Genomic DNA, 16,097 nt, shown 5'->3' with positions numbered 1-16,097 from the left:
TTAAATTACTGATCTAGATCCCTCTGCGAACTCCCTTTGAAGTTCTCATGGAAGAGATCTGAATCATGACAACAAAAGACGATGCAGTCACTGTCTGTGAGGAACATATTGAGGAAGCAACCCGAAAGATGCAGTCACTGCTGGAAAATGTATTTATTTTCTGATTTTTTAATATGTTTTTCCATTGATGAACCCAAAATGAAACCAACCCCAAATTTGTTTTTGACCAAACTTGCTAGCCAAACACTCAAATCTGCACTGGAACCCAATTCAGTTTTACGACTGGTGACTTAGAAGAAAAGGCACGAAAAACCTCCATCACCATAAAATGCTAAAGCAACACAAGTGTAAAACAAGTTTCAACTGGAAAAGAATGACAGCCAAAAGTGTTGGTAAATGTTGTAAGGACTAAAGCTATGCTCACTCATCCGTTCTATAACTGTGCTATTTCTGCATCCAATTGATTACGGTATTATTGTGCATACTTCTAACAGATTCATTCAGCTAGTTTAACCACTTACCTATCTTTGGTCCTTACAACATTTACCAGCACTTTTGGCTATCATTTTTTTCTAGTTGAGACTTGTTTTACACTTGTGTTGCTTTAACATTTTATGGTGATATGGGTTTTTTTCACGCCTTTTCTTCAAAGTCACCAGTCCTAACACTGAATAAATAAGTCATGGTTAGAAAATACATTCACTTAAACTAACTTAGATAAAATAATTTGAGGGATAGTCAATTGTTCTTGAAATATCCAACTTCATCTGTTATCATGTATATCCAATGTAATATCCTCCCCTATTTTTCCCAAATAAAGAAACTTGCAAGCTACTTTATGATATCAATTAATTTTCTTAATAACTCAACATAGCATTTTTGTCAAACACTTGGCACACATACTACAATACATAGGAAAATCTGAAACTTCTTATTTGCTAATTAAATATTGATTTTTGCCATGTAAATGTGCTCATACAATTCTTTAACATGCTGCAACAAATATCAGTCTTGTATTCAACAACTACAATGCAAAAGTATTAAAATTTGACAGAAAAAACTTGGAATTAGTTGCTGTAGTATTTTTGCAGATGTAGTTGGCAGCCTTCCAAACCCTCAAATCAGCAAGAATAAACAATAAACTTGTTCCAAATACTGCTCACGCACTGTAGCAAATTCACTATTCATCCGCACTGTAGCAAAACACTATTCATTCGTACTGTAGCAAAACACTATATGAAACCCAGTATGTTTGGAAACATCGTTAATCCTCTTGACTGTGTCTTTCAACAACGAAGAGAATGCTAGCAAAGAGGGATTCCGTCCTCCAAGCCCGATAAACAAATATCCAGCAACATAACATTAATCTTCATCCAAGCATACTAAAAAGAAGCTCTTCCATTTCTTTTATAGTGTTCTCACAAGAGCTCAGTCTTTCGTTTTCTCAATGTGGGATAAAACATAACTCCCTTTATGTAACTTATGTCTCCAATGTGTTATAAAATAAAGGGGACTCTTTTAATTTAAATATTTCCCACAAACTATAGTCTATGCATTAATAAAATTAAATATTTAAATTTAACTTTATAAACTAGCTTTATTAATGCATAACAAATCTTATCAATGATAAACAAGTCTTCTTGTCGATTTTAAACAATTACCATCGACATTCCGCTGCCATTGGATGTCCGACCATGTCCAAGATGACTTACTATAAATAGTAAGTATGCCCAAAGTTGCCTCAAAACCCTTCAAAAAGACCTGCAACTGAAACTATCTAGGCCAAATGGCCTCTAAGTCCCTTTAACGTCCTGGTTAGCCTACAAGACTGTGGGAAAATAGGCTAACGACAACATCATGCTATGAATGCTAAAAAGGGGACATTATAGTCCGCCCTTCCCAAAATTGCTTGTCCTCAAGCAATTTCAACTCTGGATGCTGTAATATTTGCTCATTTTCCCAAGTAACATCCTCCACTGGTAGATTCCTCCACTTGACCAAGTACTCCTTGATGATCCGCCTGCGAAGCACCCTCTCCCTGGAGTCAAGTATAGCCTCGGAAACCAAGATAAGCTTTCCTTCATCATCAAGAGGTGGCAATACTACTGAAGGCACCACATTGTGGTCTAATGCCTTCTTAAGGCGTGACACATGGAATACATTATGCACTTTACTGTCTACAGGCAATTCCAACTCATAAGCTACTTCGTCCACTTTCTTGATTACTTTGAATGGTCCATAGTAGCGTGGTTTCAATTTCTCTGCTCCACTCTTCTTGAGAGAGGACTGTCTATACGGCTGTAATATGAGGTACACCATGTCTCCTACCTCGAAAGACCTCTCAACCCTGTGCTGATCAGCATACTGCTTCTGCTGATTTTGTGCCTTTTGCAAATTTTCCTTCAAGGATCGCATAATGTCCTGACACTCCTGCAAAATATCGTTGGCCTTAGGCACCCTACTGTCCCCAAATAACAAATCCAAAAAATTAGGAGCATCATACCCATACAGTGCCATGAAAGGGGACATTTGAATAGACATATGGAAACAGGTATTATAGCAGTACTCCCCTGGATGTAGCCACTTCACCCAAGCCTGTTGCTCTCCTGCAATGTAGTTTCAAAGGTACCCCTCAACCCATTTATTCACTATTTCTGTCTGTCCATCAGTTTGGGGGTGGTAACTGGTACTTGGAATTAGCTCTGTTCCACACAACCTAAACAACTCCTGCCAAAAGTGGCTCATAAACCTACTATCCCCTGTCGTTGACTATGCTCCATGGCATCCCATGTAATCTAAATACCTCTCGAAAGAATAGCTCTGCTGTCTATACTATTGAATGTAGACAAAATCGCAAAGAAATGTGCAAATTTCGTCAATCTGTCTACCACAACAAAAATACAATCCCGACCCTGTGCCTTTGGAAGGCCTGTGATAAAATCCATGGAAATGCTATCCCACTTCTTTTCTGGTATAGGTAGGGGTTGTAGTAAACCGCCTGGAAAGGAATGTTCCTGTTTGTTCTGCTGACACACTGGGCACTCCCTAATGAACTGTAGCACTTCTGATTTAAGCCCCTTCCAAGTGAAGCGCTCTCTCACCTGCCGATATATCTTAAAAAATCCTGGATGTCTTGCTAATGGTGAATCATGAAATGCTCTCAAGATCTTTTGCTTCATGGCAGACCCAGGTACCAAATAAATCCTTCCCTTGTAAATGATCAAATCATTTACAACAGTGTATCGACTATCCTGAATAGCTCCTTCAATAACACTAGATGCCCAACTATCCTTGGCATACTCTACCAAGATCAACTCTCTCCAATCATCCATGACTATTCCAATAGCAAGCAAATGAGGCCTTCTGGATAAAGCATTTGCGACAATATTTTTCTTCCCTTTGACATAGACTATGTCAAAATCATAAGCCTGTAACTTACTCACCCATTTCTGTTGCCTGTCATTAAGATCCTTCTGTCCAAGGAAATGTTTCAAGCTGTTATGATTTGTTTTTACTGTGAATCGGCTCCTGCTAAGTATTGCTTGAACTTAGCTAGCGCGTGCATGATTGCTAGAATTTCTTTGTCATAGATGTTGTAAGTTCTCTCAACACCTCGTAATTTCCTGCTCTCATATGCGATGGGATGTTTCTCCTACATGAGGACAGCTCCTACGCCCTCTCCCAAGCCATCACACTGCAGCTCAAAAGGCCTGGTGAAATCTGGAATGGCTAAAACAGGACATGTACTCATCAGCTCTTTGAACTTGTCAAAACAATCTTGAGCCCTCTCTGACCACTTGAAACTGTCTCTCCGTGTCAAATCTGTAAGTGGTGCTGCTATCTGTGAAAATCCCTTCACAAATCTGCGGTAGAACCCACAAAGCCCAAGAAATCCCTTGAGTTGTGAAGTGTTCCTTGGCGGTGGCCAATCCAGAATGGCCCTGATCTTGTCTGGGTCAACCCGAACACTTCCTGCACTAATAATATGCCCTAGATTGAGCAACTCTATCATCTCGAACTCGCATTTACTCATCTTGGCATATAATGACTCCCTCTCTAGAATGCTGAGCACTGCATCAATATGCTTCAAATGTTCCTCCCAAGTACGGCTATATATCAGTATATCATCAAAAAAAATCAACACAAACTTCCTCAACTGATCTTTGAACACTCTATTCATACAGGACTAGAAAGTGGCAGGGGCATTAGTCAACCCAAAGGGCATGACTAAGAACTCAAAATGTCCGTAGTGGCATCTAAAAGCTGTCTTCTCCACATCCACCTCTCTAACCCGTATCTGGTGGTAGCCGGATCTCAAATCAATCTTAGAAAAGTAGCAGGCACCATGCAATTCATCAATAAGCTCATCAATGCATGGAATAGGGTATCGGTTCTTGATTGTCTTCTTGTTTAGCTCCCTATAATCAATGCACATCCTCATTGTACCATCCTTCTTCTTCACCAATACTACTGAAGAAGCGAAAGGACTCTTGCTTAGCCGTATATGCCCCATGTCAATCAACTCCTTAATTGCCTTTTCTATTTCATCCTTATATCTTTTTGGATGGCGGTAAGGTGTGATGATAACTGGCTTAGCCCCTTCCTCTAACTCAATAACATGCTCGATTCCCCTATCCGGGGGTCTCCCTGGAGGTATCTCACCAAACACTTTAGTGTGTTTGGTTATTATTTTCTGTACATCAGGTAGATACTCCTGTTTATGCTGCTCTGTCACCTCAGGCATTACTCTGAACTCTGCTGTCCACTGCACCTGGTCGTGTCTGAAGAAACTCTGCATCCGCTTGAGTAACACTACTCGAAGTCTCCCATTTGACAAACCTCTGAGCACTATCTTCTTACCATTTGCCTCAAACCTCATTTCCGTTTTCTGGAGGTTAAATGTAAACTCTTCCAGAGACTTCATCCAATTCATCCCAAGCACCATATCCTGATTACCAATGTTGACCACAAAGAAATCTCCCACCATGTCATAATCTCCCAAACGAAGCTGCAAATTGGTGATTTTCTTGGTACAATCGATTTTGAAGCCATTGGCAACCATCACCTTAAATCCCTTATGCTCCTCTGTATGTAGTCCTCTGCGTGACACAAACTTCTCATCAATGAAGTTATGTGTTGCCCCTGTATCAATGAGTGCCACAAATCTTTGTCCATCCAAAGTACCCCTAACTTTGAAAGTGACGGCCTCCTGTATACTGGACAACTGAGCTATCGTGCTATCACTGCGTGCTTCCTCATGTGAAGAATTATCATCTCCATCTGATTCTGATGACTGCTCTGAATCTCCCTACACTGACTCTTTGGCTAAAAAGTACTCCATTTGCTTAGCTTTTGCTTTCAATGGACACTTATGTGACAAATCCCAAGGCTCCCTGCAATGAAAACAAAACTTCTTCTTCCTGAGATCATTAAGTGTCTCATTGTCCAACCTCCTACTTTCCTCCTTAGGTGGCTGAGCCTCTCTATGAAAAGGTTTACTGTCCTTATCTTTCCTTGAAGGGAAACTCTTTGCATGGAATTTATTTTTAGAAGCTGAAGAGGAATCCATGTCACGAGCTTTCTTAATGGCTTCCTGCAAAGTGGGAGGGTTGAGAGCTTTAATCCACCCTCTCAACGGATCAGCTAACCCATCCATAAATAGAACCAGTATCCTCCGTTCAGATACATCTGTTACTAACACTGCAAGTTTTTGAAACTCTGAAATGTATGTTTCCAATGATCCCCACTATTTAAGCTGAGCTAACTCCTTGAAATGGAGTTTTGGATCCTTCCTATCAAATCGTTCAATCAGTCTCTCCATAAACTTCACATATGAGGTAATGTGTGCATGTCCCATAGTGACCATACCATGATGCCACCACTCGTGTGCTAACCCATTTAGATGAATTGCTGTATACTTAATAGCTTCTTCCTCAGGCATAGGGTTCAATTGAAAGTATGTGTCAAGCTTTTGAACCCAAACTCTTGCTGTAGACTTCCCCGAGCCATCATAATATGGTAACTGAAGTTTCCTTACTTTCTTCTATAGCTCATAGCTCTGGTTCCTGTCATGTCCACGTGGCATATGTTTCATCCGCACATCTACATACTCCCTAAAGGTAATTGCAGCAGTAAAATCTGGACCTCCGGCTTCCCAATCTCTCCTTAATTGGTCCTGTATATCAGTGATTTGAGGCTCTGGTACGGGCTGCTCTGGATCTCTAGGAGGAAATGTGGGAATCATGGGCCTCGAACTCACTGTCCTAGTTTGCTAGGGTGCATGACCGAAATTGTTCCCAACTTGTTCGCCTCCATTATGTGTCCCATCCTGATTATTACCATTCTGATTATTTCCTCCACCCACATTAGCAGTCAACCCCATTTGATGAGCCATCATCTACATCATAACCTCCAATCTCTGACTCTGTTCCTGTGCTCTCTGCTTTGCTAATCGCTGTCCCTGTTCCAAGGTGTCTAATAACTGTAAAAATCTTTCCTCTCCCTGATCTAGACCGGCATTCCCGCCTCTGCCTAATCATGTATTCCTGTCATCTCGGTCACCCATATTGCTGTCTTAATCAAAGAATACCTCCTCTGTGTCTGTATGATTGGATTCTATGTCCACCTGCATGGATGAACTAGACTGTTCGCTTTGCAAGTTTGAAATCCTATTTTGACTTGCTCTGTTACTGCGAAAATTATAAGGCCCCTGTCGCATGCTTAAATATAAATGCTCTGATTTTAGTGTTTTGACATTTTGTCAAACACTTTCCCCTCTATCCGGCTGTTCCAAATTCCCTATAAGACCCCCACGGGATGGCAGGACTTATAGCTCTGATACCACTGTAATATCCTCCCCCATTTTTCCCAAATAAAGAAACTTGCAAGCTACTTTATGATATCAATTAATTTTCTTAATAACTCAACATAGCATTTTTGTCAAACACTTGGCACACATACTACAATATATAGGAAAATCTGAAACTTCTTATTTGCTAATTAAATATTGATTTTTGCCATGTAAATGTGCTCACACAATTGTTTAACATGTTGCAACAAATATCAGTCTCGTATTCAACAACTACAATGCAAAAGTATTAAAATTTGACAGAAGAAACCTAGAATTAGTTGCTGCAGTATTTGTGCAGATGTAGTTGGCAGCCTTCCAAACCCTCAAATCAGCAAGAATAAACAATAAACTTGTTGCAAATATTGTTCACGCACTATAGCAAATTCACTATTCATCCGCACTGTAGCAAAACACTATTCATCCGTACTGTAGCAAAACACTATATGAAACCCAGTATGTTTGGAAACATCGTTAATCCTCCTGACTGTGTCTTTCAACAGCGAAGAGAATGCTAGCAAAGAGGGATTTCGTCCTCCAAGCCCGATAAACAAATATCCAGCAGCATAACATTAATCTTCATCCAAGCATACTAAAAAGAAGCTCTTCCATTTTTTTAATAGTGTTCTCACAAGAGCTCAGTCCTTCATTTTCTCAATGTGGGATAAAACATAACTCCCTTTATGTAACTTATGTCTCCAATGTGTTATAAAATAAAGGGGACTCTTTTAATTTAAATATTTCTCACAAACTATAATCTATGCATTAATAAAGTTAAATATTTAAATTTAACTTTATAAAATAGCTTTATTAATGCATAACAAATCTTATCAATGATAAACAAGTCTTCTTGTCGATTTTAAACAATTAACATCGACATACCGCTGTCACTGGATGTCCGACCATGTCCATGATGACTTACTATAAATAGTAAGTATGCCCAAAGTTGCCTCAAAACCCCCCAAAAAGACCTGCAACTGAAACTATCTAGGCCAAATGGCCTCTAAGTCCCTTTAATGTCTTGGTTAGCCTATGGGACTGTGGGGAAATAGGCTAACGACAACATCATGCTATGAATGCTAAAAAGGGACATTACATCCAAGTTGTAGTACCCTTATTAACTAATTGGTTATGCTATGCTATTGTAATAATGTCTGACTAATATTTGACGTTGAAGTTTGACTAATATTTGACTATTAACATGGTGGTGTGTTTTGAACCTTATTGCTACTACAAAAAATGTATTTACTCTCTAATTCTTTTATATGCTTTTTAATTTTCTATTGATGAACCCAAAATAAAGCCAACCCCATATTTTTAATATGACCAAACCTGCTAGCCAAACTCTCAAATCTGAATTGGAACCTGATTCAGTTTTAGGACTGATAACTTGGAAGAAGAGGCATGACAAAACCTTTATACCATAGAATGTTAAAGCAACTTGAGTGTGACACTTTGGCCCCTCATAACACGTTTAAACTAGAAAAAAAGACAGCCACAATTGTTGGTAAATGTTGTAAGGACTAATGATATGAGTGGTAAAACTAGCTGAATGAATCTGTTAGAAGCATGCACATGATAATCATAAAACTATAATCAATTGGACACAGAAATAACACAAGTATAGAACAGATGGGTGAGCACAGAAATAAATGTCATAGTAAGAACTTGCCTTCTCTTAAACTATCTTAGGTGAAATAAATTTTAGGGATAGCATATTGTTCTTGAAATATCCATCTTCAGCTATTATAACGTATAACCAAGTCTTAGCACACTTCTTAGCTACTTGGCTATGCTATGTTAGGGTAATGATGTCTGATTGATAGTATCAATCATGTATAATTTTTTAGTAGGTTACCATAATCCTGTATGTTGGCTATTTTGTTGGTGTCTATCAGAGTTGTATAAGAAGGCATATTCCACATTCAAATTAAATAGTAACTATTTCATGTCGTTCTCAAAGACCTCTTTGTAAGAGATGTTCCTACAAAGTGGGTGCAACTGCACTTTAATTTTACTTTTGGATTGCAGGCCGAATCATTTTTTCTAATTAGGAAATGTTATCTTGATAAATTTCTCTAGTTATTAAGAAGACACATTTCTTAGCTATTCTGCATTTTATATTTTCTATTCTTTTAGTGGGGCCCGAAAATATTAAAACAAGTGGCTAAGGGTGTAAATGTTATTGTTTGATTTATAAAAGGCATTGTGCAAAGAGTCATAGGAGAGAGAAGTCAAATTCAAATCTTTCTTTGAGAAATTTCAGTATGCTTTACTGAACAAGATATTCACATAGGAATATGAGTTGACCATTTGACTCATCTGGAGGAAATACTATATCCCATTGATCATATGCCCTATCAGCTAAACTATTGAAAAAACAAAGGGATAGTCAGGTTTATGAATTATTTGTAAAAAATAACTTATTCAACTTCTGTTGTCTCCATTTCTGAAACCAGTGATGTTTTTAAATAAGAATGCCACCTTACCATCATGTTGGACTATGATGTTTTAAATAAGATGACTATAGTCTATAAAAGATATTACGGCGATTAGTTGAAATCATACGCTGTTGGATAAACATGAGAAGCAATGCGCTTCAGAATAAGCTTGTGAACTGAATATTGTGCCATTAGGATTGCAGAGAAGGATCTTCAACGCACCTTTCGGTATGGGTATTTTAAATTTATTACAATGACCTCTTGGAGTGCTTACTGGAATTATAATCTTCTCTTGAAAGAGCCTCCTCATTGTCGTAATAACACTCTCATATTCTTTCAAACAAGAAGCTTTCATAAGTAATTCTTCCAAAAAGTGTTTTTTAAGTGCCTAAGTGAGTTCTTCTAGCATGAATTTGATGATGACATTCACATAATGTAACTTTTGCAAGTGCCAGATTTTATTTTATTATCACAGTTCTGATGAATTCTGATGGGAATATTATTACATTCTATATATTTTGAACGGATGAATCTCGTGCTGCATCACTTTAAAATATTTATTGTATTACCTAAACAGGCAAATCAACTCAATAGGGCATCCCCAAGTTCGCGATCTAAATTACAATCCCAAAAAGCAGCACATAGTTGTAAGTACTCACATTTAGTTTGTTTTCCTTAGTTATTTGAATTATATAAACACATTACTTTTATTAAAAAAAATGATTTGCATAGGAACCATGCAGTACAGTGATATAGTCTTGTATCTAGTACACTAGTTTAATATCTTACTACTTTATTACTGAAATATACTTTTCTATAAATCATCTCCAGTTCTTTGTGGAAGTTTATTTATGTGCTTACTGGTCAGGGATTCAGCTTGGATTCCTTGAGTGCATGTCTCTAACACAAATGTACAAGACTTAAAAAATTTAACGTTTGCAATGGGTTTGAATTATTGTTAGTCCCAATTTTTGTGTTATATATCATGCATATCAAAAATTTCGAGGAACTGTAGCTCTTTGTAGTCTGTTTTGTTGGTCTATGAGTAAGAGATAGTTATTGTAATTCAAATGCCAAGCAGTCTGTTTTCTCTATTTTGGTACTGTTTTTTGCAGTTTGCATTACTAATTGAATTGTTCAAATGGAAAAAAAATGCACAGCTCTTTTCAATGCTGATAGTTTCCTACCTAGTTTTCTCATTCTATTTATGGATGAAACTGAGGTCCTGGTATGCTTGTGGGACGGAATGCAGATGAGTGCTCCTGGGTTGGGAGGTGAATCAGTGGTCTTGGGCTTGATTGATGATGTCCAACTTCCAAAATGGGCGGAGGGATGGCGTGGACTTAAAATCCTGCCATGTTTGTGGGATAAAGGTTTTTTTAGAATTAGGGATCCAATCATGCCCTTGGGCTTGAGGGCCTTCTGAAGTATGCTTCCCTCAAATGGATTGATGGGAAATTCGCCCAGACTCTTGCAATAAAAGGATAATTGTATTTGAGATTGTGGACAAATATTCCTTATAAATTCCAGGTACAATCTCCTAGAGGAATACGCTTTAATCAAAATAGTAATTACGTAGACATTATATTAAATTAGATATCAATCATAATTATATTGATTTTGTTGGGTGGATATTTTGCAATTGATAGTTTTGGGTAAATCCAGTCACAAAATAGGTAGACCAGCCACAGCGTATGAGACAAAGTCTCTCCTACATTAAAGGGAAGGCTCCCCCTTCTTACCGTTCCTTGGATCAACTCAAAATAAGCAAGAAGTTGAGAGATTTTGTAAAGGGTTTTACCAATATTCTTTCCTCTTAGCTTTAAGGAAAGAATCCACTTGCCTACGAAGCGAGTAATGGGTAAGATGAAACCTTAAACTACACTTCTATCTAAAGTTGTACATGGTGATACCGATAAACCAATACTAACTCAAATGCTAGCTAAAAGCATACCAATTTGGCTTGAAGTCCAGTTTTAACCTATATTTTATAAGAATAACCTCTACCATTGGAGCACAAAGACTTCCAGAAGTAGGGAATTCTAACTATTTTTTGTGAATTTGAGATGGTAATACAAGCTCCCAGTCAAAGCTTTGGCTCCAATTGCTTCTCAATTCACTATGCTCTATTATTGAACATACAACAATAGCATGAATTGAAGACAATAGGCACAAATTACAGTCAAAGCTTCTAATTTGCTCTATCACAATTGCTTCCAGTCAAAGCTTTGAGTCCAATTGGTTCTTTTATTCACTTTGCTCCCAAATTTGTACTACACAAACAAAGTTATGCTTGCACAAGTCTGGCAGAGCTTTCTTGGATACAACAAAAGATGATTTTTGCAATGAGGGGGGCACTCCTTATATAGGCAAAGGAGTTGAGAAAAAGATGGAGGAAAAAGTGGGAGCAACTCAACCAACTTTGACCCAGTGTGATTAACAAGAGAAATTATTGGATTACATGTCATTTCACATGTAAATCATATTACATGTAATTACACAATTTCCTACAATACATCCTCTCCAACTACAAACATGAAAGAAGAAGAAAAAAGAGTTGAGGCTATTGATTCTAAATGAATCAATCCTTTGGATTGTTGGCAAAGGCCTTGTACTTGATGATGATCACAGGATCGAGGATTCCTGTATTCTATGCCACTGCATTCACCATGATGAGTTTCTAGTTGTGATTTGAAAACTTGACGTGATCAAGCTTTTCCTCATTCCAAGTTGTGAATTATCTTGTCAGACTTGCACATTCTGGATTTTTGCACTTTGAAGACCTTCTCAATGATGTTTGGAGGTAAACTTGGAATAACTTTCCGACAAGCATCTGAAACTCTTTGAAACCAAGTACTTGGCGCATTCCCACACGAACTTAGGTTCTCGGACAACCATTGGGAAAATGAAGATCAATTAAATTACTAGTTCTTGAGAATCAAAACATGCCTTTTTGATGGGATATCTCTATTTTTTTGAAGAAGTTTTGACATATCTTGAAGAGTGTGCCATAACATGAAGATGATAACATCTTTCAATGAGATTGAATTCTTGAGAACTTTAGGATTTGAGTTACAATGATGAATCCATGAGGGGTGGGTATTCGAAGTATGGATTATACACTTATGGAACACATATGATGGCTGGAAATGAACTTGAAAGCATATGTATTTCGATGGAAAAGGCTAAAGTCAGACTTGGAAAGATGGATTGCACATGGGCAATGATGGGCTTTCGTGGGTATGGCCAAGAATGCAAGTTGGGATGCATATGAATGCGTGCAAATGATGACTTTGGTGTTTAAAGTGTGACCTTTTACCAAAATCGGGTTCTTCAGATGCAATCGCATGTAAAGTGATTTACATGAAATCATGATTTGATGTAATCATGCAATGATGTTCGAAGAATGAGATTACGTGTAAATGCATATGGAGGATGAGATTACATGTAAATATGGATGGAGGATGGAATTACAAGTAAGTGGGAAAGAAGAATGAGATCACATGTGAGTGCATATGAAAGATGGAAATTTCATGCAAATGTGGATGGAAAATGAGATGCATGTAATCACATGTGAAGAATGAGATCTCGTGATCATGACATGTAATGACGAGTATGGAATGAAATGATGCACTTGTAGGAGATGGCGGAAGGTGGAGTGAAGTGAAACAGGCTCAAGTTCTTGGGAAAAAACTTGCAGTTTCTTTCAAATGAAGAAAGACAAGAAAGGAAACAAAAAAACAAGGAAAACAAACACAAAAGAAACGCGCACCTTTGGTCTTAGACTCAAACATGTCAACAAGCAAGTTACTTCAAAATGCAAATTTGAATTTGGAATTTGGGAAAAAACTACAGGTATGAAAGTAAGAATTTTCATCATTTTAAATGAAAAATGCACTTGTCATGGCATGTATATCAACAAGTGTGTAACATCAAGCTAAAACATGCATCAAAATAGAAAGATAAGCATGAATTAATTAGCAAAATGGAAAATTTCCACTTGAGGATTAATGAGCCAAGAATGAAGGAGAAGAAGCTCCAACTTGAAAAAATTCTCAAAACAAACTTGGACCTCTTCAACCTAGCAATGATGAATTCGAAATGAGCATTCAGCAAGGTGTTTTTGGATAGGAATGCCAAAAACGTGCCCTACAATCCCTCAAAACACCAACGTTTTTTTACAAATGCAAGTTCTTGGGACGTTTTTAATATAAAAAACGTGTTTCAAATCTCCCCCAAAATGAATCGTTTTTGCAAATAGAAGGCAAAAGCGCGATCCCAATAAAAATGTAATGGATCAAAGACCCCAAATAGATTCCTTCTTGAGCCAAAACATGATCAGCAACATCATAAAAATGAACGTTTGTGACTCCAAATCCCATAAAATGAACTGATTTTGGCATGAACTCAAACAGCCCTCCTCTTGGGAATTTCAAGCCATATTATGATCAAATCTAAGCATTTTTAGTGTAAAACGTGTTCTTGGAGGGCATGTGCATGGAGCTTTTCCTGCAATCTTCAAAATCAGGTTTTATGAAGACATATGCATGCATTTGAAGGCAAATCACACCTTTTGGGGAAAATTACATGTTTTAAAAACACTTGAAAGAAGCTCCTTATTCAAATCACATCTTATGGGTGCAAATGTATGTTTTGAAAAACATGCAATGGAGTCCAAGAGCAAAATCACACCTTTTGGGGAAGATTAAATATTTCAAAATATGCTCACAAATGATACTTTAGTGCAAGATCGCACCTTTTGGGGGTCACTGCATGTTTTGAAAACACTTAAATATGCATGTCTCACTCTTGGAGAGTCATTGCATATTTTAAAACACATGTATTTACATGTTTTATGTGTTTTCAAATTGCCTTTTTGTTCAAAATCGTGGTTTCTAGAGGCAATTGCATATTTTCATTTAACTGTGCTTGTAAACATGCTATGCGCAACTTAAGTCATGAATTAAGCACATGCCAATTTAATTTTGATGAAATTGATGAAGGGTACCCCCCTTAATACCATAAACACATAATAGAAACAAAGAAACAACAACAAATGCGAGAACAAAATATGGACTTCTTATTTTTGCCGCAAATGCGGAAGTACAGAATTCACAATTACAATATGCTGACCCACATGGGTGTCTTCGTTACAGTAATCTGCAAGATTAAGTTGCGAACTACCAACCAGAGCTATCCTAGACAATGTTCGGGCCTTTCTTAAATAGGCAACTTTATGTCGCCTGAGAAGGTTCTAGACATTCAAACTTAATACCTAGGGCCGACAGACCCTAACAATACATATAGAGTTGGCCAAATACATCTTTGACAATTATTTTAGAAATTTCGAGTAGCCCAACTTTGGAAGGCCATAACTCTCGAACTGTTGCTCCAATTGACTATTATAACCACTCTTCGGAGCCAACTTCTAATCTACAAGCTCGAAATTGTGCAAATGTCATTACGTCGAGTTTTCAGATCTCATTTGGGCACTCTCCAACAGTGAGCCTGAAGATTTTTCTCCTAAATTTTCCACCGAAAATCCGCAATAACTTCTCTGATACTTAAGCTGGAGCAATGAGATTTTTTTGGTAGGCTTATAACTCTAAAATGAACCTTCATGTAGAACATGAGAACATTCCGAGCTTGTATGACAAATTTACGAAAAATAGCAAGTTCCCGGAAATAGCAACCCCCCTATCTACTAGTCCTTATTAAAAGAGAAAAGGCTGAAAACAAAAATATTTTTGAGTGGTGCAAGATTTCTCTTACACGCAGGATGCTCCTGCATTAGAAATATTATTTAAATGGGTCATAAATAATATTTACACTATATAGATAAATATATAATGTGCAAATATCATTCAAAAAGTAACATTTACTAAGATGTTTGAATTAAAATTAAAAAATAAATCAAACTATATAGTTAATATAGTCACTTAAGTGAAAAGTTGAAAAGCAACTCAACTTTAAAATATAACATAAAGTCTAAAAAAGAATATAGCATAAAGTGCTCTATAGTTACTTCAAGTGAAAAATTAAAATGATAAAGTAACTCAAAAACTAACATAATTTTTCAAAAAGTGAAAGGCAACTTCAAAATATAACATGATATTTTAATTCGTGCAGTTGCACCTAGAAAGTCCACTTTTTGGGACTAAAATGGTCATATCTTTTGATTGCCAACTCCGATTAAGCCCTAAAATAGACTGAATCGAAGGGAAAACCGAAAACAATAACTTGAGCAAAACCAAAGGACCAAAAAGCCAACAAACACACTAAAACACGAGAAAAATGACATTGAAGGCTTCAAAAATTAAGCATAGGCTCAACAAACTAAAAAACTAAAAAGACTTGACGAAAACTTTTAGTAAGAGGAATCATTATATCAATTGGGATCGATTGATTGATCAATACTAACCAATTAAATAATGAACTAAACTTAGAGAAATGCGAAACTAAGTTGGAAAGTTTCGTACTTTTACCTACATTTCATGGGGACAAAATGCAGGACAACATATTTTATGGATTTTTAATATTAAATATCTTATGTTGGCTAAAATTATTGTAATTCACTGATACTACAACTTAGGCAACATCTCATGAGATTTCTCTATCCTCTTAGTAATAGTGGATGTTCTCTTCTTACTACAGGTGGCTTCAACAAAGACCTAACTGGAATTAACAAAAGGGTGATTCTTCTTTATCACTTCCTCTTTTTTTAGGAATAATTCATACACAGCTACAATTTTCAAATTAACAAAAGATATCTATTGTTATGATAATATGAGTGACTTTGGGGTTGATGT

The 16,097-nt window shown here is 37.0% G+C and overlaps 1 protein-coding gene across 1 annotated transcript in view; it reads left to right on the top strand.

Annotated features, from left to right (window-relative positions):
• Positions 1 to 16,097, top strand: part of LOC149566136 (Transducin/WD40 repeat-like superfamily protein) — a 231,022-nt gene that overhangs the window by 196,462 nt on the left and 18,463 nt on the right. Inside the window, exon 7 of the mRNA XM_089819565.1 lies at positions 9,866 to 9,935. Within this exon, the coding sequence (XP_089675691.1) occupies positions 9,866 to 9,935 (70 nt within the window). The remainder of the gene's footprint in view (positions 1 to 9,865; positions 9,936 to 16,097) is intronic.

Source organism: Cupressus sempervirens, chromosome 3 (assembly GCF_028749045.1).
Source record: "Cupressus sempervirens isolate cs-2001-9-10 chromosome 3, ASM2874904v1, whole genome shotgun sequence".
Classification (NCBI taxonomy): domain Eukaryota; kingdom Viridiplantae; phylum Streptophyta; class Pinopsida; order Cupressales; family Cupressaceae; genus Cupressus; species Cupressus sempervirens.
This window is presented reverse-complemented; position numbering and strand designations above follow the sequence as displayed.